This window comes from Poecilia formosa, unplaced genomic scaffold (genome assembly GCF_000485575.1).
Source record: "Poecilia formosa unplaced genomic scaffold, Poecilia_formosa-5.1.2 Scaffold220, whole genome shotgun sequence".
NCBI lineage: Eukaryota > Metazoa > Chordata > Actinopteri > Cyprinodontiformes > Poeciliidae > Poecilia > Poecilia formosa.
Window position 1 is genome coordinate 835,863 of NW_006800159.1, and position 27,107 is coordinate 862,969.

General features: G+C 39.5%; 1 protein-coding gene across 1 annotated transcript; it reads left to right on the forward strand.

The window, feature by feature from the left end:
* Positions 1-833: 833 nt before the first annotated feature.
* Positions 834-26,308, forward strand: fbxl16 (F-box and leucine-rich repeat protein 16). Its single transcript, XM_007568315.2, has 7 exons — positions 834-1,239; positions 12,794-13,511; positions 18,064-18,306; positions 18,472-18,737; positions 19,276-19,360; positions 20,445-20,508; positions 20,893-26,308. Exons 2-7 carry the CDS (start codon positions 12,801-12,803, stop codon positions 21,039-21,041), a joined length of 1,518 nt encoding a protein of 505 aa, XP_007568377.1. The 5' UTR covers positions 834-1,239; positions 12,794-12,800; the 3' UTR covers positions 21,042-26,308.
* The last annotated feature ends 799 nt before the right edge of the window (positions 26,309-27,107 follow it).

The following is a 27,107-nucleotide window of genomic DNA, read 5'->3' on the forward strand; positions in this document are numbered from 1 at the left end:
AAGAAACTCCTGCTCTTTCTGAAACTCCACCTTTAAGAAGTCATCACATCATGGCTCCTCTATTAACCCTGTATCAATGTTTTTTACCAGCATTTCAATGAGAAGTAGCTCAGCAGATGCTCAGTTCCACCAGGTGTTTGCTAATTGCTGCTGGCTAGTCTGAAGGAGCTGAGTGGGAGAGGGTTGCTCTCTGTGTCAGAAGCTCAGTAGCTTGAAAATGCAGCTTGGAGGAGGAGCTTTGTCATTGAAAGGAGGGGCTAGGTCCACCCAGGGATTTTGCCCAGCTGAATAGTTGTCAAGGAGATTTAAGGATTTCTCAAACATGCATGAAGGAATCAAGGAAACATTCCAGGTGTGTTTTTGATGAGAGAAGAATCAAGCTAATAAAAAAACCAAAAAAAAACAAAAAACGCCCCCTTAAAAAAAACAAGGGAAAAAAAGAAAAAGAAACAAAAAAAAAAAAGGCAATCAAAATAAAAAAAATAATGTAATAAATTTAACTAAATCTGAGGTAAAACACTGTTAGAAAGAAAAACAGGCTTGTGCCAGATGGAACAAAAATAAAAACAAACTTAATTTTGGTGTGTTTTTCTATTCCCCCATTTGTTGAGAACATTTTTGAAGCCATTTATTTATTTATTCTGTTTTTTTTTGTTTGTTTTGTTTTTTTCGTGATTATGACCTCCGTAGTAAAAGTCAATGTAATTCTGCAATGTAACAGCTTGAGAGGCTCACTGAGACATTAATCCAGGTAAATCCACCATTTGAACAGAATTCTCTCCCCAGCAGAAGATGCTGCTGCTGCTGAGGTTGCATAAGAAGCAGCGGATCTGCACAGCGCCTCTACCGTCGCCCTCCCCTCCTCTATCTGTTTAAATGAGACAGCGCTGCTCGGCTGTGCGCTCTGAGTGTGTTTCACAGAACGGGCCGCTCTGTTATGGAGGACTAACCGACTGAAAACGCCGCACAGCGCCTCTCCTGCCGCGCACCGAGGGCTCCCTCCAGGCCGGGAGGCTGTGGATTCACGCCCGCTCCCCGCACTTTGTGGACCGTCGTGCTTCTTATGGGATCGGAAGGCGCATCTCTGGCTCTCTCTGACAGGACGCGGGACTGCCTCCCTTAGAATCATTTCCCTCGGCCTTTTTCTGCGTCGCAGCATTTTGGGAGAAAACGTGATTAAACGGCCGGAAGCAGCGAGCCGATCATGGATTAATGCCCGAGTGAATTCTCATCTGAAAGGTATATTCTCACAGGGATGCTAGGAACCGAAAGGCCGTATAGGAGGATGTGTCCGATGCGAAACGTGTATACGAGTGTGGGTGTGTGTATGTGTGTGCGTGTGTGTTTGTGATGGATGGTGGTGGGTGATGGCAGCAGCATCCACACTGCAGCTCCTGTGCCCTGGCGGAGCGGAGGAGACTGCAGAGGAACGGGGCTGCTTCCAGCGGGGAAAGGGACTGGGTGTTTCGCCTCTTTGTGTACGCGGCCAGGGCCTCTGGGTGACTGACTGACTGACTGACTGCTGATCAGCCGCATCGAGCTGCGTATTATTAACAAACACAATGACGTCAGCGTCTGCCAGTGACGCGATCCTTTCCTCGACCACCTTCTAATTTATCCATATTTTTATTCCACTGAGTGATTTTCAGTGTCGATGCTCTGCAGCTCTCTCTGCTCTTGCTCAGGGCCGGACCTGCTTCCGCTCTTCTGGTCGCCTTGGAAGTTCCCAGGGTTTCTGTAGAGTTTTAAAGGCACTGAAACTGATTAGCATCACAAAACAAGCAGACAGCATGAGCGTGTAGTGACAGGCGAGGGTTCAGTTGTTCCTCAACACTGAGATATTTTTCACAGGAGCTCTTGATGGTCAGAAGTTTACTCTCTCTTCATTGGTGTGAAGCTTCTTGATATTTTGAGGGTTCCCTCTTACAGTCGTAATTAGGGAGAATATTTTGATTTCCAAAAAGAGAACACCTGAACCACTTCAATCATACTTGGTCTACACTGTAAGACTTATTATCATAATGTATTTAAAGCGTCCCTTCTCTATGTGGCTAGATTAAATAATAAATTTCAGATCGACTTTCAAAAATCATGCCTGTAAACTCATGGCACTGTGGACAGTGTCCCAACAGTTTGCAGGTCAGGTTGAGCTTGAGCCTTGTTGGTTCCTGGGTTCTTCATGAACATCCTAACAGATTTCTTTTCATCTGTAGGTGAGAATCCTCCTGGCCTTTTCCAGGTCTGACACCATTACCGGTTGTTATGCAGAATATTTATCTTGGAACTTACAGCTGTCCAGAAGAGTCTCCAAAAGACTTTCTCGACTTTTCTTGTAGTCCTTTTAAAGTTCCTCTGACTTTCATTCTCAGTACTGGTTACTAACCCAGTACTTATCCCTGGGAAACCAAAAGGAACCACCAACTTAGCGCTCCAAGTACTGTTCTAAGTCCTGGCTAGTACTTAGAACAAGTACACCCAGTACTTCTGACTAGTGCTGGGAGACTTTCTGCAGGGAGTTAGCATGTTCTCCCAGTGCAGGTGTGGATTCTCTCCAGGTACTCTAACTTCCTCATGCTGCCCAAAAACATGACAGTTAGGCTAATTGGTCTCCAAATTTTCCTTGAGTGTGTGCAGAGTTCCTTGTCCTGTGTGTCTGTTGTCCTGCTGTGAGAGGCTCAAGAGTAAAAGAAATGTAGAATAATGTAATTATAGCTCAAAAGTAAACATTGCTATTAGATGGAATTTTCTTGTTTTTGAATTCTCCTCTTTATTGAATAACTTTGGAAGTCTTAAATGATGTGAATGTGTTTTTTAGCTGCACTTTTAACTGTGCAGATGGCCTTTTAATATGGCTAATATCTAATAAGAAATATCTTTTTTTTAAAGGGGCAGAATAATTTGTTTACCAGCCACATTGAATCATTTTGTAGCACAATCAAGTTACCTTGAGTTGTTATAAAATGCTGGATATATCAAATAAGATTTGAAAAAAAAGACTTTATTTATTGCCTTTAAAATGGGCATTTGTTGGTCCTGTGGTGGTGCAGGGGCAAAGCACGACCCACGTGTGGAGGCCTTAGTTCTCCATGTGGACGTCACAGGTTCCAGTCCTGGTCTGGTGACCTTTGCAACCTGTCTTCCTCATCTCACATTATACTTTCCTGTCTAACCACTCTCAAGTAAAGGCAGCAAGAGCCAATAAGACCTTTAAAAAAATTGGCCGAATCTCTTTAAAAACTCCTACTCTTTCTAAAACTCCATCTTCTGGAAGTTATCACAAGATCAATCTATTAACCCTTTAATGCTGGTTTTGACCAGCATTTCACTGAAAGGTAGCTGCTACAGTTCCACCAGGTGTTTGCTAATTGCTTCTGGCTAGTCTGAAGTAGCCGAGTGTGGGAATATTGTGGCAGGGTGGCTCTGTGAGGTGGAAACTCAGCAGCTTGGAAACTCCAGCTTCCTCCTTCATCGTTGAAGGCAGCACTAGATTCCATCAGGCGTTTTGCACAACTGAATAGTTGCATGGGAGATTAAAAGATTTCTAAAACATGCACGAAAGAATCAAGGCAATTTTGACGAGGGAATAATATTATAGCATAAAGTAAAGCTCAAAAACGTCAATTTAAAATACTGCCCCTTTAAGGATCCTCACATATTTCCAAACAAAGAACTTCCAAGTTAGGGAATAGTTGAGGAGAATCGACTTCCTTTGACAGATGACTGAGTGGTGAGTCAACAGTAAATGACTTTACTAGTACTTAGCTACTCTTTACTATACAAGGCCACTTTTTCTGAAATCTAGTTTAAGCAAATTGAAACTACAATGATTATGTAAAACATTGATTGAGGGTGTAAAACAAGAATTTTTTAAAATGCTCAGGCAGTGTTTTTCTGAGGCCGCTAGAGGAGCCTCAGAAAACATGAAGGAAGATAAGACAAAAAAACACAAATAAAAAAAAGAAAAATATTTATCAAAAAATGAAAGTAATAATTATAATAAACTTTTGGACTAGCTTCAATTGCTCATCTTTGCCAGGAATCAATCGATGTGCTTTGGACATCTGATCGGGATGACTAGTGGTTCTCCTTGATTTCCCAGGGATGTCCACTGGGAGAAAACCCTGGAAGCTAAAGAACGGGCTACGTAACCCTCCTGGTTTTGAGAACCTGATGGAATCCAACAGACTGTGATAGAGAGAGGGTCACTGGCTTTGGGGATCAGAATGGCTGGGTTTCCCTTTAAGACCTGGTACATCAGATCTCAAATAATCTCTGTTATGTACTTGGACATTTTGAAAGGCTTCAAACAGTTTCCCCTCTTATAAAGTGCTTGCTTTCCTGGCTTGAATCTGACTTGCAAGCAAAGTCCACAACTCTTCTAAAGTGCTGAGGTCAAGAAGCTCATTGTTAGCCTTCGTCCTTCATCACTACACCTTCACATGCTGATGTCATAACCCAATGTTTGAGTTGGTTGAAGGTAGTTGAAGATAGTTGATGGAAATTGTTCTTTTGATTAGTCCAGCCACTTTGTGCAATGAATCTATACCATTAGCAGCAAATGTGTTTTGGGCCTTCCTGGAGGTCACATTTGACAAAAATTTAGAATTTAGCAAACAAATTGCATGTAGTTCGGTCTGCCTTCTAACTGAGGTGAAGCCTTTTTTTAATCTGTTGTAATCTGGCCTGGAGGAGGTTGTTCATGGTTTTTTTCAGTTCCAGAATGAACTGGTGCAGTGCTCGCTAGGTTTGGGTCCCCAGTCATCCCTGAGTCGCCTCCTTGTTGAGAACGCAACAGCTTTCCTTTTGACTGATTCTGCCAGACAGGAACATTACACTGAGTTTTTGTCTTCACTACACTACATCAGCTTCCTTTAAAATACATTTAGAAGTTTTTGTATTTGTATTCAAAGCCCTGCTCCCACTTACCTAACCACTTGAGTGTGTTTCTCTACCAGGTTTTCGACGTCAAATATTTTATATTTACTTATAATTCCATGGACAGAGTACAAACATGGGGGACTGAGATTTTTTGTTGGACTCACCTCGGTTCTAGAGTCAGCTTCCACTAGATCTTCAATTTATAACAGAACTTGGCCTTTTAAAATTAAAAATCAAATATTTTTTTCATTCAGAAACGCTTCTAAAAATCTGAAAATGTGGTGGTACTTCTGGTTTTACCCTATTTTTAATCTGCTTTTTTATGTTTCCCTTTACACATTTATTTTGTTAGCCACTTTGGTTACAGATATTGTGTATGTGTAACTGATTGATCAACTGATTAATTCCTTCGAGAACCCTTTCAGTAATTACAGCCAAAAAGCTGAGTCTTTGTCTCATCTCACCATGAAACTTTTCTCCAGAAAGTATGTGGCATGTCCATGTGGTTGACTCCAGATTTCAGTCGGACTTTAAGGTGATGGTTTTGGAAAACTAGATTTTTGGAAAACTAGATTTTCATGTCTTCCCAATTGTATTGTCATAAACTTCAACAATTACCAATCTGAGGAATGCAGTGTCTGTGATGGAGTTCCTGTTTTGTTTCCCTTTGTTATTACTGACTTCAAGATGAACTTGTGGGACATTTGGTCATGGAAAAACCAATATCTGTCTTACATGTTTTCCATTTGCCCATATTTTCTTCTTTCTGCAAAATAGAAATGACCTTATTACCATTTTCTGAGTGATGAACATGTCATTGTTAGGATGTTTCTTCTTTGACATCGAAAGTTTAATGGAGCAAAGTGGTAAACTGCTTTTATTGCTGTGCTCTCACGGCCTTCATGAGTTTAAAGAGTCCCATTCAGGTCAAAAACTACAGATTATATACACAAAATTTTACAAATAAAAAATTGTGCCGGTCAAGTAAGAAAAAAAAAAAAAAACTATTTACCTTTATGCTAATGCTATAGCTAGCAATAACTCATCACCCTGAACACACTATTCGAATGGTGAAATATGGTGGTGGGAAAATCATGCTGTGGCAGGGAATATGAAAACTTTTGCATTGTGGATTGGTTGAAATTACAGTTAAAAAAAAAAAAAAACATCCAGAAGGTCAATCTATTCAGTGTCTCTATTTAGGAAAAAAATCAGTCGATGTCTGCCTCTGTGGTCATAAACGTCTGCAGGGTTGCTTGTTGCTTGCCGTAGCTCCGCCCACACACAGAGGGCAGAGCAACAGCAACCAGAGTTGTCAGAGTTGAACGCATGAGAGAAGGCCTGTCACAATAACATATTTTGCTGGACAATAAACTGTCCCAGAAAGTATTGTGATAAATTGAACAATGTAAAAATGGTTCAGTATTTTTGCATCAAGTCACTGACTCGCAGCATTCACTCCTCCTGGACCAGAGCATAGCGACAATCGCTTGTGCTGTTGACTTTGCAGCAGTCCCTCTTACCAAGCATGCATGTGGCGACAGTGAAAAGGAAAAAACCTGCAGTGTAACCAGACGGTGTCTCAGCGTGCTGGAGTACTTTCTATGTTAAAGTCAAAAGTTAGTGGCTGTGCTGCTCATTTAGTAGCTTCATCTAGGAGAGAAACATAGCTAAGCAGATTTTCAAATCTAAAAGTAATTGCTCAGGATTTATGAATTGCGGTTCTGTTAAAGGGTTATAGACTGTTATTATCTTAACTACAATAGATAATTCTCTGGGAGGCCTCATATAGTATAATGTCAGATTAATTGGTTCTGAAGGATGAAGCTAAGGTCAAGGTAGACCTCTGCCATCTTTAGAATAGAGTAGAATACAACAGAATGAGTTGAATGAATGGGTGATTAACAGACTTCTGACACACTTGGTGGCATGCTAAGGAGGTAATGCAAGCATTGGAATCAGCTGTGCTGGAGTGGGTAAACATCTAAGACATGCAGGACATGTTTGGTCTTTCAGGACCGGGGCTAGGGGCCACTGCTTCACTGTCCCTCAGAGGGGAAAGTGTAGGTGTCACAGCAGCATGGAGGCTAAAAGATTCACGGATGTATTAACAAATAGCAACAGAATAATATACTTACAGTAAGGACTGAATTATAACATAAAAATACTATTCAGTTATAAGAAACAGCAGACTCCAATCCAAGACATACATAATGTGTATTTGTGCCTTAAAAATTAGACTATATATATGATAAAGCATGCAAATACCCAGCAGATATGTAAGGACAATGATTTTTATTGGGAGCAGTGATGATTGGAGAGGCAACTCCAATCTCAGAAACATTTTCAAAAAAACAATATTTTCATTTTTACTTTTTTATACAGACAACCTGGAAGTTGTAAAAGTGGGAAATAGTATTTGCCACCTTCCATATGTCTTCTGTTTGGGCTGTTTTGTCCAACTTTAATGTTGTAAATATTAGTAAATAAATAAAAAAAAATCAAAATCAATACATTCTGACCCATTTCCATCTCCCTACATAAGGGGTCAGGTGCCGGGCAGGAACACAGATACATGGTGACTTTGTATTGATATCTGACAGCTGATGAGATTGAGACAGACATTCAAATACACATGACCTTTGACCCACACAAGGTGGCATAACAGACAGAACTGGCCACTTTCATGGAATTGACAGTGAGAGACGAACAAACTGAGAATTATTTTAAGTTCTTCAAACTTTTAAGGTCAGACCTGATGAGCTCTGGTACTGACTCAGTCACAGAAGAACGTTTCTCTACTCCGTAAACACACCCAGGAGCAGGCTCCATTCACATACCTACGGGATTTGTTATAGTTGTAGGTAGGCCTGTTACGATTACACATTTTTATGGATGATAAATTGTCTCTGAAATTGTTTTTGTAACTTTAAAAAAAAAAAAAAAATTAAAATAGGAACTAGGTGTCCCTTACTTATTGGTTTTGCCTTAAATTGATCATATATTTAACTTTTTTTTTCTTTTCTTAAGAAAGAACTCTCCTCCTACAAAAAATTCTGCTGAGATATTAAAAAGGTATCGAGTATTTTTCTTAGAATTCGTATGGAGTTTGAAACCTGGTAGCCACAGCTGCTGTCATGTGTTAGCCGGTGGTTACAAAACTAGGACAGTGAAAATACTTTTGCACTGCAGCGCATGCAGAGGGTGGGTGTGACTGAGGAGGCTGGTAGAGATACTCAGAGACGGAGGCAGAGGAGAACTGTGACTTCCTTATTAACACCAAGACTCATTCTTTATTTTCCCTATAAATAATTTGTATACAAACATTAAATATCACATGTCTGTCTATGCCTAAAGCTGTCGGTTCAGTATTTTTTGCTCTTCAATGAAAATCTCTTCATATCCGAGTATTTTTTGTGTCATTTTTTCCTTCCTTTCTGCTGGTAGCAACCTGCTAATCGAGGCCACAGATGCTTTGTTTGCTCCTGCCTCCCACTCTGAAACAGGCCCCTGACATAACACAATAAGAGGGGCAATAAAAATTCTTGCTGTAAATGTGCATCCTGCAAAAAAAAAAAAAAAAAAAAAATTGTTATGAAGCAGCCTGTAGCATGTTGTCGCCCTCAGGTCTCTTGTGGACGTACCCTGACGTTGACGGGAATGGTGTGTGTTTGCTTTAGCATTTCATGGTGCTTGCTGTAGCAGTTCTAGCTGCTGTATTATGTAATGGATGAGGCTTGTTTATGCTACAGTGGATGCAGAGCCACTGAGCAGCAGCAGCAGAGGAGGAACACAGGAATTATTCTGAGTGATAAAACAGTAAACGATGCTGGATCGTGGTCTGAGTGGAAATAAGTTGTGATAACCTTTTGTGATCACTTATATGAAGCAATTGGGTTATTGTGTAAGCGTGTGTATATGTGTCTGTGTGAGAGAGAGAAGGTCCATAGTCAGCAGGTTATGTAACGGAGCAGTGTGAGCCTATGAGCTACAGATACCATGAGGTCATAGAGAACAGGCTAGATGAGGCCAGCATTCATTTACACTATGTTGTCTTTTCACTTGGATGCTTTGTCCACCTCCACTGAAAGCTCTGAGACAAAAGACAGGCTTTGCATTCAGCAGCAAGCCGATGATTGTTTCGACCCTTTGACTCCTTTGTTTGCTGTCTGGTTTCCAGTCAAACAACAAATGTTTCTTATTAGAACCGAGGACAGACAGCTTTCACCCTCAGGTCCCTCATTCCTTCAATAATTATGTTTACAGTATCTGGCAGAAGTGCTCACATTCTGTCATGTTACAGCCATAAATTTATAGTATGTTAATCTCTCACCGGACTCAAACACTCGCCTTCATGATGCACCTTGTGTTTTTGCTGTTGACTTGATCAGTGTTGATGACTGATGTCCCTGTGTGATATCTAGTGTCAGTATTTGTCAGTAATCCATCCGACTTTCAATCCATGTAGTTTGTAACACCAAGAAATATAATAAATAAATATTCATTAAAAGTAAAACAATGAGTACATGTCTCCTGTGTTTGGCAGGGAGTTTCTCTGTGTGTACATCAACAATGAATTACTATTTGTTTTATAGTTTTAACAAATGGTGATATTTTTATATCAAAAACTGAGTTTTTATTATCTTGAAGGGGCAGTGTTATGTAAACTTGACTTTCTTGAGCTTTACATCACGTTATGTTATTGCCTCATTAAAAATACACTTAAACTGTTGCTTTGGTTCATCATGTTTGAGAAATCCTTTAATCTTCCATGGCAACCATTCAACTGCGCAAAACACCTGGGTGGATTTAACCTCGCCTTCGAGGCTCAGCTCCTCCTCAGAGCTGCAGTTTCCAAATTTTCAAGCTTCTGCTTCACAATTTCAAGACATTAAATTACCAAGTGAATTTTCCTTTAAGGGCTGCACAGTGGCGCAGTTGGTAGAGCTGTCGCCTTGCAGCAAGAAGGTTCTGGGTTCGATTCCCGGCCCCGGTCTTTCTGCATGGAGTTTGCATGTTCTCCCTGTGCATGCGTGGGTTTTCTCCGGGTTCTCCGGTTTCCTCCCACAGTCCAAAAACATGACTGTCAGGTTAATTGGCCTTTCCAAATTGCCCCTAGGTGTGTGTGTGTGTGTGCATGGTTGTTTGTCCTGTGTGTCTCTGTGTTGCCCTGCGACAGACTGGCGACCTGTCCAGGGTGTACCCCGCCTCTCGCCCGGAACGTGAGCTGGAGATAGGCACTAGCACCCCTCCCGACCCCACTGAGGGACAAGGGTGAAGGAAAATGGATGGATGGATGGATTTTCCTTTAAGTCATATTTGATATATATGAAGCTTTTGTATAACAACTGAAGGTAACATAGTTGCTTGATTATGCTGTAAAATGGCTCACTGTGCCTGGAAAATACATAATGTTGCAGCTTTTTGACATAATTTTAAAAATGATAGCACTAAATAGTTGCTGCAGATAAATTGGTTGCACACCATGGTGTCAACGTCCTGGTCCCTGAGGTCATGTGTTGGACTGAATACAAAATGCACAGTAAGCAACAAAAGTTGCACATGCTAAAGTGATGCTGAACGTCCAGTTTGAATCTGGATTTTGGTGCGCTACTGGGTGTCATCATGCAGAGTGTCAGAGAGCAGCGCAGCCCAAAGACCAACATGCAGCTCTTAAAAACCAAAATGGAAATGTTTTTGATTATAAAAGCAATAGGAAAATGTGATTTCAGCACTTCTTCTATGTGTTTTATGGAATATCTTCATTGATTAGTTACAACAGAAGGGTACCAGAGGTGCCAGGCTTTTAGAAAGAATCTCACATTGTTTTTTTTCCACTCCAGTCTATCTGGTTTATATTTTTAAGAGGGTTGAATGTCTTCTTTTTTTCTTTTCTTTTTTTTTTTACATATTTATCTAAATGACACAAATGTACAGAAAGTAGAATTCAAGAATAAACTAACAAAGCTAGACAGATTAGAACTAGCAAGAAATGAACTAACAGTGATAGAACTAAGAAACAGTAAGAGAGAAAATGAACAGAACTGTAGAACAGGGGTCCCCAAACGTTTTCCTGCGAGGGCCACATAGCTGTTTCTTTCTCTGGTCGGGGGCCGGTTTTTGGAGAAAGAGGGCTGTTTTGTCTTTGTAACGACGACACATTCGCGCTTTTAGATAGATTTTTACCCAGAATGCAAATGAAGAAAACCGTGAGTGAAACGATGACTGGGACTGACTAGAATATATTCCATTGAGGGAAAGTTAGTTTAATTTTAGTTTTATTTTAATCAAAGTTAACAAATATTTTCACAGGAAATGAAGGTAGGAGGCAGTGCTAGGACCACTTAGATCTTCCTGAGAAAAGTGCTTTTGAGTCTGAGTATGTGCCTGATAGAAAAGAAAGGCAGTGTAAAGTCAAAAAGATAGCACCCAAATTTATATATTCTTTATTTTTTTCCTTTTTCACTTTCATATCACATTTAGGCTGTCCAAAATTTCTTCATGTTACTTCTATAGTGTGAGTTTCTCACAGGAAGTTCACCACCTCCTGCCTCATGTTCCTGTGTAAATGTAATGTTTGTTTAAAAATCCTCCCTATAAAAGACTCAAATTTAGTTGGAAAGGATTGAATGAAATATTTGGGTTTGGTGGAAGAAAAGAAGGCTAAGTATATCTAATTATTTGTGCATAGAATTTCCTTAGAGGTGAAATGTAATTCTAATACACTAATTCCAACATTACATATCTGGCTTGTGTTTAGATGGAGTAGGTAAATCTGCATCCCTAAATAAATAATGCTCCAACTCCATACTCCTTTGTGATGGGTCACAGCAAGTAGGAACAAGTCTACTTGGGGTGTTTTACAGATTCTGAAAGTGTAGATTCTAAGCCTTCCAGTGATGTCAAACACATGGAAATAAAAAACTAAATGAAGATGACATGGCCATGTGAATGTTGGCACCCTGAATTCTAAAATTCTGAGAAAATGGTGTCAAATTTGGACACTGTAACACAATTCTATCACCATTGAGGTTTTTGATATGTTCAAATGTTCCAATGGATTAGTATCACAATTCTGTGACACCCTATATATAATATTAAATATACACATGCACATCAACTTCATAATCAACACAAGAGCTCTCAAACAAACCTTCCATGACTCATTACCAACACTAACCAGTCTCATGCTACATCATGCAGACACTCATTCTGCACATATGAAGATTCAACTCCTCTTAGTATGATGAATGGCCAGATTGTCTCTAACTTATATACCTACTTTCTGACTAATTTTGCTAAAAATGATTTGACCACTTGGAGGCACTCAGAGAATGAGCATGTAAGGCACTGAGCTTTCTCCAGATCATTCAGCATGAATATAACATAAAATGATATATGTTATTCTAAATTAAAACAAGCTCAATTTCCATTTGCTTGATTTATTATTTTTCTCTTTTCTCTATTTCTACTAAAAACTGGACGACTAAAGTCTTCAGTCTGGTGTTTTGGTCTCAACTAACCCTTTTTGTGAAGGACAATTTTGTTTAAAGATATTTCATTATTCATTTAATCTGTTTTTCATTTATTTTGGATATTTACAGTGCCTTACAGTTCTAGTGTTAACTGTTCATTAGAATTTAAGGTTTACTGATATTTCACAATGTGTTCTTGCATTATTATGCCATTATCATTATATTACTTGAAAATGGTCTCAAAACAACAATATTATTGTTTATCACCATAACGTCTGGGACAATTTATTGTCCAGCAAAATTTGTTATCGTGACAGGCCTATTGATGGCATTGCGAAAGTAACCTACTCTGTCCTGACAGACACAACTATGTGAATTTGACCATTTGTATTAACTGCCTACAGACAGAAGGCCTGACTGTATTTCCCTTTCTCCTGCAGGTTCCCAATGTTGAACATGTCCACCCCCAGTGAGCTGAAGTCTCCCTGCATGACTCGCAATGGTATGGTGAAGTTGCCCCCCAGCCAGCCTAACGGTCTGGGCAGTGCGAGTATCACCAAGGGGACGCCTGCTGCTAAGAACCGCCTATGCCAGTCCTCCTCTGTGCCCTCCATCTTGCCCCCTCCGCCGTCCTCTCTTCCCTATCATCACCATCTGCATCACTTGGACAACCCCGGGATGCCTCATACAACAGCACCTCTCTTGCCCTCTGACCTTGAGCCAGGGAAGCCTCTGGTGGGGCTCAAGCCATCTCTTCGTCAGCTTCCCCCCCTCACTTTGCCCAAACCCATACTACTGGAGCGTCAGCTGGTCCTGGATGAGAAGCTCCTCAACCGACTACTCTGGTACTTCACCACGGCAGAAAAATGTGTGCTGGCACAAGTATGCAAGACATGGCGCAAGGTGCTGTACCAGCCCAAGTTCTGGGAGGGGGTGACGCCCATCTTGCATGCCAAGGAGCTTTATAACATACTACCCAATGGGGAGAAGGAGTTTGTCAGTCTGCAGGCCTTTGCTCTGCGGGGCTTCCAGTCGTTCTGCTTAGTGGGGGTTTCGGACCTCGACATCTGTGAGTTTATCGACAACTACCCACTGTCCAAGAAGGGGGTTCGTTCTCTCAGCCTCAAGAGGTCAACCATCACAGACGCTGGTTTGGAGGTAAGCTTGTTCTTGATGTTCTCCAATAATGACATCATTGTCATTATCAGTGTTTAAACTCTTCAGTAATATTGAAACTCTTCTCAGGTATGAGTGATATCTCTCTCTCTCTCTGTATTATACACACACACACAGAGTATGTCTGTCCATCTACACAAGATCTTTGTATTCATTCCACTAATATTACATGAATTTCTATAGACTAATCCTGACCCCAACCTAAACTCAATTCACACCTCAGTCCTAAACCTGACCCCAAACTCAAAAACAGAACATCTTATGATTCCCGGGCTTTGGGCCCAATAGTAGCAGCCGGTCCCCACAACGTTGTATGTTTTAGGAAAATGGTCCTTAAAATGTAGCAAATACAAGACCACACACACTTTTATCATGCATAATTTTTTCCTTAATTCTTCTTTTTTCTGCTGGCAGTGTTTGATCTGCTGTTTGTGAATTGTGCAGCTGTCTCATACTGACTGCACTCTGCTCTTTTTTCCAGCTGGCAGATAGATTTTTGTTTTACATTTGTTGAAAGCTAACTTAGTGTTTTCAGAAAGTATAAGGACAGATTAACCAAGATATCGAAGAAAAGATCAAAGCTCCATAGAGTGAGCCAGCCTGGGTGTAATGAAATATTGTGTTATGAGATTTTGAAAATTAGAAAGTCACAATATTATTTTGTGAAAGTGTAACCTGCCTTGCTATTGAAATGCTATCCAGTGGTGGTCAGTATGTGACTGTCTGATGAAGGAAGGCCACCTTCTTGAGTCACTGCTGAGTTTCACTGGTTTGTAGACAGAAGCTGTGTTTCCATTTGCCATAGAATTGCTCATGTTGAAATTACCAAAATAAATTAGCTTGATGGAAATACGTCAATTTGGAACAAATTCACATTTTTGATCAGAGGTTTTTGTGCTAGGATGAGGTGTTTTTTCAGCCGTATTGAAATAGATGTCTTTCGCAAAACTGAAATGGAATTTTTTTTTTTTTCACATCACATGATGCATCACATGTGATCAACACCCGAATGTTACTGCTGGCGAAAACCATGAAGAAGACGATATCATAGAAGGATGATGTTTTTTTTTTTTGTTTTTTTTGGGACAATGAAGCTTCTTATAAGGAATTACTAAGCTTCCTAAACTAAAATGATATTTTTTAAACTTTTTAATGAGTCTGGCTGGAATGTGATCATTCCCACTGAAAATCTAACGCACATAGACGGATCAGTCTGAAACTGGATAATTCTGCACTGAACAGTCATTTTTAAAACACGGTTGGAGATTTATGAAACCTTTGTTTGTCAAAACCCAAAAACAAAACACTTAAATCGTTTTATTGGCTTTAATTTAGCATTTGAATTAGACCAGTATTCACCTTAGAAAATATGGACTGGTCAAACCTGAACTGATAGCAGGTGGTTTAAAATCCCAGGTAATGATTTGCAAAACCTGCGTAGGGTCTCTTGGTTTTCCCAGAACGTTGGTCTCATTCTAGTGTCGTGTCCAGTGAGCTAAATGTGTTGTTAGATACTGTGTGAACTTCTTGCTATGAAAACACTTCTTTCAGATCACAGGAGTCCTACATTTTAGGGCTAGTGTAGTTTCAACTTTTAGCTGTGCTGCGTGTGAAGCAGGACTCCTGCTCATGTCAGCAGATTTTTTTTTCTTTACCAAAGCAGAAGGGCAGATGTCACTAAAATGAGTCAGCATGAATTTTTGTTCTAATAAACATTTTTATATTGCTTCATTGTTGTGATCTTTACCGTCAGATTTCATTGCAGAGAACAAAAGCACATCATGCTTTGAAAAAATCCTCTCAGATGGCTCTCCATACGTAATGTTCTAGGTTTCTATTCTAGGATAAGTGAGTGGTTGCCATGGAGAAGGCTGGATTTGTTGGCAGTGTTATCTATATATGGACATTCCTGTTTTTATGTGTTTTTCTTTTTGTCTTTTGGTGAAAAGCTTGAACTTCTGGATCATCAGATAAAATTTTCTGTAAATTACATAAATTGATTATTTCAACGTCCCTCAAAGTATCTCCCTGGTGGAGCTGAAAGGTACATTTTAGAAGGTAGATAATCTCAAATGCACTAGTGCATAAGAAATGGCATTTAGCTTTAGTGATGACACTCTGCTGAAAATAAGTTGCATCCTGACTGCTCCCATAGGAAAAGCAGTCAGCAGGTGCTGCGAAAAAAAAGCAGCAGATTCAAAAATAATTGGGAAGTGAGATTTTCTTTATAACAGTTTGTTGGTCTGAAGCTTATAGGTGTGTATTAAGGACTTTATGATGACATCCAGAAGCAGCTGCTGCTCCCCTTCAGTCTAAGGAGGATTATACAGAGGAATGTTCTTGATCAGGACTCAGTATTCCTGATACTGATCAGTCATTTAGGAATAGGTGTGTGCCAACATCAGCTCCCAGTTGCAGTGCATCCAGAAATTAGTCACAGCACTTCACTTTTTCCACATCTTTCTGCCTTATTCCAGATTATATTGAGAGTATATATTTCCTCAAAATTCAAACAAATACCCCCCATAATCTCAAAAAGACTGGAAGAAGTCTTTTTGTGAAAGGATAATCTCCACAGTATTCACAGCCTTTGCTTAATATGCCACCTGTGGCAGCAGTTCCAGCCTCTGGCTTTGTTGAATCTGACTGGTGGATTGCTGCAGAGATGGTTGGTCCTGCTGGAAGGTTCTCCTCTCTCCACAGAGGAACGCTGCAGCTCTGACAGAGTGGCCATCGGTTTCTTGGTCACCTCCCTGACTGAACCCTTTCTCCCCCAGTGACTCAGTTCAGACGGCCGGCAGCTCTGAGTCCTGCTGGTTCCAAACCATGATGAAGGCCACTGAGCGCTCTGCTTTAAGGCAGCAGAAATGTTTCTGGATCCTTCCCCACATTTGTTCATCAACATAATCCTGTCTCTGAGGTGTACAGATAATTCCTTTGATTTCATGCTTGGTGTTTGACCTCTGACCTGCACTGTCATCCGTGGTACCTTATATAGACAGGTGTGTTCTTTTCCAAATCAAGTCCAATCAACAGAATTTACCACAGGTGGACTTTACATAAGAACTCAGGAATGGTCAGTGGAAAAAGCTCAATTCTGAGTTTCATGGCAAAGGGTCGAATACTTATGTAAATTTGAGTAGTTGGTTTTCTATGTTTAGTCAAATTTGCAAAAATATCAAAAACATTTTTCCACGTTGTCATAATGGTGGTTTCCAAATAGTTTGGTAGCTACAAAGCACTTCATTATTACATGGTCTTTATGCTTTATGATTGTGCTGCACTGAACTCACTCACAGCTGTGGCCATTTGTCCTGACTCTGTCGGACACTGCTAGGTAGATTCATCTTTAATAAATTCATCTTCTTTGCTTTTTTGTGGAGCAGTTCGCTGAAGTGCTTTGATAGTGTTGCCCTGTCTCTGCTGTGATATGACGCATCTAATTAAGTCATTCATTTGCAGAAATCTTAAGAGGAATCTGAACTATAGTCAAAATTGATGCTCTGGGCATTTTTAAGTTACTTTAGGCTAGTTATTTTATTTCAGTATATCTACAGTTTAATAATTTGCACTACTTAAATCTATGTATCGTTTATCTAAAAATCTGCTTAATATATCTTGAATTATTGTGTGATTCAAGACATCTTTAACTGGGATTATGAAAAGTCAGAACAAAAAGTGAGATATCTCAGATTTATTCTATGACTAGTCATCATTTATTTGTTGATATGTGAAATATGTGTTTCAGATAGTAATTTGTTGTAGATATCTTAAATTCATCATAATCAGCAACAACTAATAAAGACACAAATATATAATAATAATATTTTTTAAAACTACAAAATCACATAAAAAGATGATCTTATTATTATATTTTCAATAATAGAAAAACATTTTTTCTTTTAGCTTAATTTAACTGAAGAAAATGTATTTTAATAGTAACTAATCACTATTCTAAAGAAAAGTGATTAATCTGTATGTTGTACTGTAATGTTTTAACTGTTTCAGTATCAAAAAATCTTTGCAAAAGAAAATAAAATTGAAACTTACACAAAAATGGTAAATTTGGTGAAATTTCTACCAGTCAGAATGTATTTAGAGATATAAATACCTATATTGTGTAGTCAAAATATAATTAGAGATATCTTAATTTACTGATAGGTATTAGACCTAATACCTATTACACAAACCAGTTTCAGATATCTGGAATGTAATTATGGTGAAACCAATTGCATGTTAAAACCTCCTGTCATTTACAGACAGGTTACAGATAAATAAATACATAATCAGGACGACCTATAATAAGTTTTGCAAACATGCAACCAAACCTCTGATGAGCTTCAACCCCAGAAAGAAAGGGCTGCAGTGTTAACACTTTACTATCATTACAACCATAGAAAGAATATAGCATTTACAGTTACAGTTATGAGTTGAAAATATCCATTTTATGACATTCTTCTGCTTACATGGCTCAGCTGTGCTGCGTATCAGTGTCTCAGCCATCATGCCGGATGTGTTGACCTTTATTTTGCAGGTCATGTTGGAGCAAATGCAGGGCCTGATGCACCTGGAGCTGTCAGGCTGCAACGACTTCACAGAAGCTGGCCTGTGGTCCAGTCTCAATGCCAGGCTAACTTCCCTCAGCGTCAGTGACTGCATCAATGTGGCGGATGACGCCATCGCTGCTATTTCCCAGCTCCTGCCCAACCTATCAGAGCTGAGCCTGCAGGCCTACCACGTCACTGACACGGCCATGGCCTATTTCACAGCCAAACAGGTAGCCTGTCAAAACAAGAGCGTCACACCTCGCTGTCTGCGTTCACTTACTGTTCCCTTACTTCTTTAGGGAGGAATGAGAGAAAGCAAAGCTAAACATCCCGCTCCGGCTTGGTCATTTCTCTCCTGATTAAGTTACATAACCAGAATGAAAATGTGTTCACAGGGCTACACCACCCACACTCTACGGCTCCAGTCCTGCTGGGAGATCACCAACCACGGCGTGGTAAACATGGTGCACAGCCTGCCCAACCTGACCGCCCTGAGCCTCTCAGGCTGCTCCAAGATCACAGACGACGGCGTGGAGCTGGTGGCCGAGAACCTCCGAAAGCTCCGCAGCCTGGACCTGTCCTGGTGCCCCCGGATCACAGACATGGCCCTGGAGTATATCGCCTGCGACCTGCACAAACTGGAGGAGCTGGTGCTAGACAGGTCAGGGAGTTTGGGGTCTTTTGTGCTTTTATCCACATAAAAGAAGTCAGAACCTGAACTCAAGTCAAACATGAAGACATCAGTTTACATTGTAGTCTTTAACGGACTTTTTTTTTTAGAGGCATCTTAAGGTATATTGTAAAAAAAAAAAAAAGTAATTAGAAACATTGTACATTGCTCTGCAGAGGTATTCATGCCCCTTGATTATTGGAAAGTTCATCATTTTTTAAATATAAATCAGAAAATCTGAAAACCTGATTACCCTTTCACATTTTAAAGAGCCGGTATTCTGTAAAAAAAAAAAAAAATCAACTTTTTTGAGCCGAAGCTTCCAGATAGCCAAGAAGGACCAAAGTCAACACAGCCTTCTGACTGAAAATATCTCCAAACTCAAAAACATTATGATGTCTGTTAAAAAGTAAAGTCATGTAAAAAGCAAAAAAATAAATAAATCAGTTAAATCAATTTAAACTCAAACTGTTAGCAAAGCTCTTCCAGTTGACTTGCAGTGATGATGATGTGTTGTGTTTCTCTGCAGGTGTGTGCGAATCACTGACACGGGGCTGGGCTACCTGTCCACCATGTCCTCACTAAGAAGCCTTTATCTGCGCTGGTGTTGTCAGGTAATGCAAAGCAGGAAGTGGAACAAAACAAGAAAGAAATTACAAAATGCAAAGCCGACCACTGGAGATGTTCTCAGGCCTGCATTGTGAACAGCAGCCTGTACTTACCATGGTTACAGCGTGATAACACAACATGGTGCTACATTTGTAAACAGGACATTTGGGAAAATATGTAGGTAAAAAACTGGTAAGCATAAAAAAAGTCATTATATGGCTTTAGAGTCATAACATTGTTGTGCATTTTTCATAAGAAATTGTACAACCTGTAGATAAATGTTAGTTTATCATAACAAGCCTCCACTTATTACCATCATTATTAATTTTTATAGCCATTTATTTAGGCTATAAATAAATGGCTATTTATATATAATTCTCACAAGAATTATATAATTCTTGTAAGAATTATATAAGATAATTCTCACAAGAATTATCTTATATATGACCTCTAGTTTATTAAACAAACCCTTCTGTCTTCATTTGTTTCTTTAGTTTCATGCTAAAGAGTCACAAAGGAAAAGTTTAGATTAAAAAAAAAAAAAAGATCTTTATGTACCACTTTCAGCTTCAGTGCATCACAATGGATTCACACATCTTGGAACTTTTCCACATCTTGTCAGTTTGCTCCCACAAACTTTAATGTATTTTTACTTGAATCAAATTGGTGCATAATGACATCACTCTGAAAGGAACATCCCCAAAGTGAAGCATGGTAGTGGCAGAGTTAAGCTGTGGAGATGTCTTCAGCTGGATGGAAAAGCTGGGCAGAATTGAGTCAAATTCAGATTCAAAAATACTGTAATAATCCCAAAGGGAAATTAAATGTGGTTGTAACTCATTAATTTAGATTATTCCAAGAATTATTGATCAACCTAATCAAAGTCCAGACCAAGATCATTTTATTTGTAAGAAATTGCATCTTTAATATTATGGGTTACTCTGTGTTGGTTTCCCATGAAATGTCATGAGAAGACATATTTTAACTTGTGGTTGGAATTAAATTAGGAAAGAATCAGGTTGTAGACATACTGCATGTTTCCTCTCAGCCTGGTCTTTAATCATAAAAAAAACTTTCTGTGTTTTTCAGGTGCAGGATTTTGGTCTGCAGCATTTGTTTGGAATGAGAAGCCTCCGCCTGCTGTCTCTGGCAGGTATGATTTGTTTCCCTATAAATCCCACAAAAAGGTCCTGCATGATGGAACTGTAAAGTCTAAATGTGAAATGTAATCTGTCTCATAACATACTTTTACAACACAGTGACAGTTTCAACAAATATGTAATTTTTTTTTTTTAATAAAAGTTACACACTACAGCTTTAATCGTTGTTCCTTTTCTCGTTAAAGCTTTTGTGATCGTTTCCAAAAACTAACCTGTTAAATTATGCAGCAGATGCTGAGATCTTTTCTCACGGTGAGCTGTGGTGATCCCTGCTCAGCTGCAGTAAACCAGCTGATGCTGTTTGATGAATGTTGTTGTGCATCAGGTGAGGGAGGGGCAGCTGCAGCTGGGCTGACTGTTGTCCTCTGTGCCTCCAGGCTGCCCCCTGCTGACCACCACCGGGCTGTCAGGTCTCATCCAGCTGCAGGAGCTGGAGGAACTGGAGCTGACCAACTGTCCAGGAGCCACGGCCGAGCTCTTCAAGTACTACGCCCAGCACCTGCCCCACTGCATGGTCATCGAGTAAGACGGCCCAGCCCTCATCAGACTGACCGCCGTACTCCAACCTTCCTCCTCAACCCGTCCTCGTCCTTTTCACACCGAGTTGTCCCTGCATCACTCCTCCTCTTCCCTCCCAGCCCATTCCTCACCCGCCCCCCTACGCCCCCCTCCTCAGCCATCTGAATGGACTCCCTCGCTGGCAGGCAGACTGAGAGGCAGGAAGGTCCAGGATGGGACATGCCACGCCCAGAGGCATGGCGCCCCAAGATGGTGGCGTGAAGAGCTTGGTGTGACGTCTTGTCTGACAGCAAGTTTCTTTTTCACAATCAGCAGAAGGCTGTTAGTCGGAGGAGAAAGCCTCTCTGTGGACTTGGAAGGAGTTTTTTTTTAAAAACTAAACGGACGCGGAGGGGAGAGCGTACACGCCCCACATGCAACAAGGAGGGAAAGAGGAGGCTAAAGACTTTTTGTTCGATGGAGATGAAGATTTTTTTTTTAGCTGTTTGAACTCATAAGCTCATACACTGCAAACACACTAAAACGTATACTGTATGTAAGTAAAGCAAATATAACTCCTGAAGATCATGAGTGCTGACACGTGTCATCTCTCCTTGTAATATCCCCCTTGTTGCCCATTTTTTTTTTTTGTTCCTCAGAAGGGATCCAAGGTTTCCTTTCCTCTCGCTCAGTTTCAGACTCTGCATTTCTGGACAGAAAACCACCAAGTAAATAAGGACGGACCATCTTAATATCTCTCTTTGTTTTTCTTCCTGCTTCTGTGTGTGAAGTGTGTGTGTCACTGACTCACAGATTCCCTTCTTCAGGATCACCTTTTACTCCCCCATTTCTGTGTCTTAACTGAAATCCAAAAAAAAAAAAAAAATCTAACAAAACAAACAAAAAAAAGAAACAAATGAGACAAATAAACATAAAAGAAGTCAAAAGAAGATCTGAAAACAACTGTTTACATCAGCTTTTTTTGTGGGGGTACGTGAGGGGTAGTTGCACGCTTATTTGACTTGTTTGGTTCTTGCAATCATCTATGGGCTCCTCTGTTTTCGTATGACGGTGACATGGGGGTGTAGAGACGCTGCAGACGGATCCGCTTCGGGACTTTCAGTGACATTTTTTTTTTTTTGCCACATCTGCACTGCAGCTACTAAACACATTCAGGTAGCAGAGGATTTTCAGTCGAAGAATTTTTTTTCACCCCCTCCAAACTTGAGGTTTGCGTTTCAATGGTTTTGATTTTTTATTTTTTTTTCTCACCTTTTTCTAATCAGAAAACACCTGATGTTAGTGTTATTTTAGAGCATTTGAACTTGTGTGGCTCTGATGCTTCTAGCACCACCGGGGGGGGGGGATGCAGTTTGCAAAGCCAGATTTCTTCAGCAGATGATACGAAGGCTCGGTGAATTCAGTGTTTATTAGAAGAACGTCTCGTCAACAGGCAGAGACTCGCTCTAGAAACCACAATCAGAGGCTGTTTTTTGTTTTTGGCATTAGGCTTTGAAGTGGTATGAAAAACGAAGGTGAGATGGAATTTGTGTGGTATATATTTCTGTTCTGGATGTTTATGACATGGTTCTGTTACAAAGTGGATAATAGTAAAGTCGATAGTGGAATCTGGCTGTGCTGGTGTGTTCACTGACAAAACAATGAAAAACCAAAATGTTGAACACCAAGTAAGCTCCCAGAAGGAATGAACTGTAATAAATGGTAATAAACATCTAAACAGCCATCAGATATAAATGGACATCACTGATTAAGTTTCCAAACTATAAACTAAAAAGGTTTGAGAAGAAGAGTCCTCTGTTGTGAGTGATTCTATCTAAACCTTAAACTTCACACTTAAGCATGTCAGTATTCACTCTAAGACAAGGTTTCACTCGTACTTTAAAAGAAAAGTAAAGGTACAGAGAAGAATATTTGTCCTGTCTACAGTAGGGCTGAAACATTTAATCAGATGAATCGATTATTGAAGTATTTGTGATTGATTAATCGCTATCTGGCCTTTGGAGTCGTCTCAAAAAAAAGCTCATTTTCTAAAAGAACAACAAACTCAGAGCAGCAATTAAGACAAAATTACCCAAGAAAATGTAGACATTTGCATTTGGATGTTTCGGAAGCAGCAGGCGAATCTTAAAGAGACAGAGACCCAATTTCGAGGCGTTAAATTACAAAGTCAAGTTACTTTGAAGCTATATTTTATATGTAGAGCATTTTTATAACAAATGAAATTAACATAGTTACATGATTGTGCTGTGAAATGGCACTACATGATAAACACATAATACTGGCCCTTTAAGTCTTTATGCTGATTGATTCTGGTTTGATTGAGAAGCGAACTGGAAAGGCTTCTTGCAATGATAAGTGCAAACCTTAGACAGTTTATAAAATCATCTTATAAGCACAGAAAATAACCTCCTACAAATGTTCTAACAACAAGGGAGTAAACCCAACATGGCTGGATAAAGAGGTTCAGGGAAAATGTGCATATAGAAGGTAGTGGTGAGTGGGGTCTCTGAGACCACCTAACTCTGACCAGTCATTCCTTGTGGGTTCTGACCATGGTGCCTAACTGTTTTAAAGAGTTAGAGTCTGAGCCAGAAGGCCCTGTTGCTGGTAACGAAACACAGCCGAGGTCATGAATCCATATCACTAAAGCTTTGAGTCTCCCAGACATTAGACATGCTCAAATATATCTGCTTCAAGGCAAAAAAGGAAAAGCAGTAACGTTTCCTGTTACTCTGGGAGTCGGCCATCTTGGTTTCTGGACGGGTCCACCGGCGCTCCTCTGTCCCCCCTGATGGAGTCAGACCAGAGTCGGGCAGCAGAGTTCTGAGCGCTGTGAAGCAGGGTGGGGGCCCAACCCCACGCATGTTTTTGCCTGGAGACAGCTAATTCTAGACGTTCAGCATCTCATTGGTGTACAGACATTTATTTATTTATTCATGTATTTATTTATTTAAATAAATGTGTGTCTTACTTTTAGAATTTATTTATTGAAAATGGCATTTTTCGACTCTTTTGTTTCAGCTTTTGCTTCAAGTGTGACCTTAATTGAGCTTATTCAATAATTGCTGTTTACTATTATTATCGTTAACAATATAATTATTATTATTATTTATGTTGTGACATTTCAGGCCCTGTTAAGCAAAATGATCTAAACTCTTGGACGCCATTGACATCATGACCAGTAACTTCAAGTTTTTAAATCTTCATAAAATACTGAAGTATATTTTCCTCTGTGCAAGTCTGTGTCGACTTTGTATTGCTGTTTGCTCCCTGCGGAATAATGGGATCTTCAGCTGTGATGTTATATTTACTGTCATTGTGCTGAATGTGGCAGCAAAAATACAGAGTGTGATATACATAAAAACTTATAATGTGTTACTTCAACCTCTGCCATGGCTGAGCAATGTTTACATTGTCTAATTTTTAGAAAAGGGGAAGATCTCTGAGGATTCTATGGAAGCTTATTACTGACAAAACTACTGGAGCAAAAAGAAACGTGGGGAAGACCCGGAGATAATCCCGCAATCTGGCTTCAGCGCAACCTTTTACTTTCAGTCCTTGGTTTATTTGGGAACTCAGTAAAGGGATAGTTCACGTTTTTTTTAGGTGCAGTTCAGACAAGATGATATGAGCAGTTAGTATCTTACCTGTAGTAGATAATCCTCTTGACAAATTCATTTGATGTGTAAATCCAGATTATATTGGTTGGGCTGACACTCATGGCTAATCCCAGAAGGGGAAAACTAAAGTGGAGTTCATAATGATTCATGGAGGATTTTAAAATCCTTTCAGGGACCACCATGATTATTTAGACTGGAACTGGACGTGGGGGGCATTGCATCACCACTGGACTTCCTGTGGGAGACAGGGAGAGCTGAACTACAGAGACCAGATCAATATAAAGCACATATACGTGATGGAACACGTTAAAATGGTTAAACTTGTTAAAATTGTTAAAATTCAGGTTTAAATGAGTTTGGGAATTTTTTAAAAATGGGAATCAAATTAATTTGCAACTTTTAATTAATTCTTTTTTGTTTAAGACAACATTAGTGAATAGACATGTATGTGAACATAAACAGTCACAAAAGTTGCAACTGTGTTCGTCCATCTCTAAAATAAACAGAATGCCATGGAATTGTTTTCATGCTCTTCTGCTTCAGGCAGTTCAGCACTGAATTGACTAAGAAAGCAGAACAAAGTTTTTTAACACCAATTATGTTCTAAACCAAATCAGTGTTTGCTGTTTGCTATGCCTTTTAATTTAACACCCTGTGGACTTTACTGAAATTATGTGCAAGCAAATTCTGGAGTTGAAAAGTTCATGTCGGTAAAGCCGGTCTTAAGGCTGCATAACAAAAACTGAACTATAGCAGTTAAGCAAACAATTTTTGTTTCAGGCATTGGTTTCCTCACAGCTGGTAAACAGACTGAACTTAAAGCTTTACACTAGAGTCACATTCACCCAGGCTATTTATACGCCAAGACACATACTGGTAGGCAATTTGGCAGGAAGAAGCTGGAATTGAACCTACAACCTTCTGATCACAAGACAACATCTCTGCCTACAGAGCCACAGGAAGATCATTTGTGATGTGCTGCCTATTGCTGCAATTTCCAATATAAATAACAGAATGGAAACATGACAATAGTTCTAGGTTTATAAAGTACAATTGAGACTTTTTGATTGCACTGAAGGTTCACTTCATCTTGGTACCACTCTGACTAGCCATTAGCTTAAGCCTCCAGGACCATCCGATCTGGGTTCATAATAAATGAAGTCTTTTTGGCATCTATAGCAGGTCGATGGATTTATGTATTAATTGCCTACAGACCTTTCTCACAACAAAATCCTGAATAATCCTTTGAAGGTACATATAGTAGTAAAATGTTGTGTCTTTAAGGATGACTAATATTTCTGTTTCATCGGCCCTAGACAGTTCATCCTGTGTTCTCCAACGCTGACTCCCAGTGTGAAACACAACTGTGGGTTGTTTTTTTTCTGTGCTTTCTGTATTTTGCCTTTGATGAGCTTCCACTGAATTCACATGTCTGTTTACATATCATGAGCTCTCATGCACAGTCATTTCGTAGCTGCAAACAACTAACCTTTCTACGGATCGTCACCCCAGGTCATTTTCTAAGACAAATCATTTCTATTACTGTCTGCAGTCTTTTTGGTCATCTGTCACTATTTTGTTACAACCCTTGTACAGCACAAGTTTAACTAAGCAGTAAAATAAAAACTGACAATTTACTGACATTGTTGAAACTAATAGATGTTTGTGTTGTCTTTCTCTGTGTTCTGATGCTGGAGCTGAACTTACTTTGGCTAATGACCACCAGGTGGCAGTGGAGGACCTCTAAAGAAACGCAACTTTTGAATCAGGCAAACTCCCGAGCAACGTTTTTGCTGTGGAATTGCTGATAGTAAGTCACAAAATCAGATCTGTGATGTTGAATTAAACTACAAAAAGTTTAGGAAGTTGATTGTCTGTTAGAATTAAAATGTTCTGGAGAAATGCAAGAATTTGGTTTTAAATAAAAATAAATATAGTTTACTTCCACTCATCATGAGGATGATTTTGATTGGAATCCTTACAAAAAGATTTTATATAAAAAAAAGAACTGACTGCACAGCTTTTACAGGTTCATCTAAAAAATGCAAAAAATATGAAAAAGTTCAATATTCTTTGTCATTCGTTTAAGAAAGCAAAACTATATAAACTCAGAACAAGTAAGTCTGATGCTTCCTTTATTTCTTGTACATTTAAACGTTGCCTTACAGATAAAGCTTTGAAGCCAAACACCAGCTGTCACAGCGCCAGATCAAGATTGCAATATTTTTGTCATTAACAGAAAAATATGCTAAATAATATTATGATTACATTTTAAATTGGTTAATAAGTAGGGGACAATTCAAACTTTGTTTAGAAAAATATATGATTTGTGTATCCCTTTCCTGTTTGCCAAACTTAAGGAAAATATGCACATTTGATTCAGTTAAGCAGTTATTTTATTAAATCATAACTGCTTGTCATTAGTGTGACTCTTTGTGCTTCCACTTTCCCCT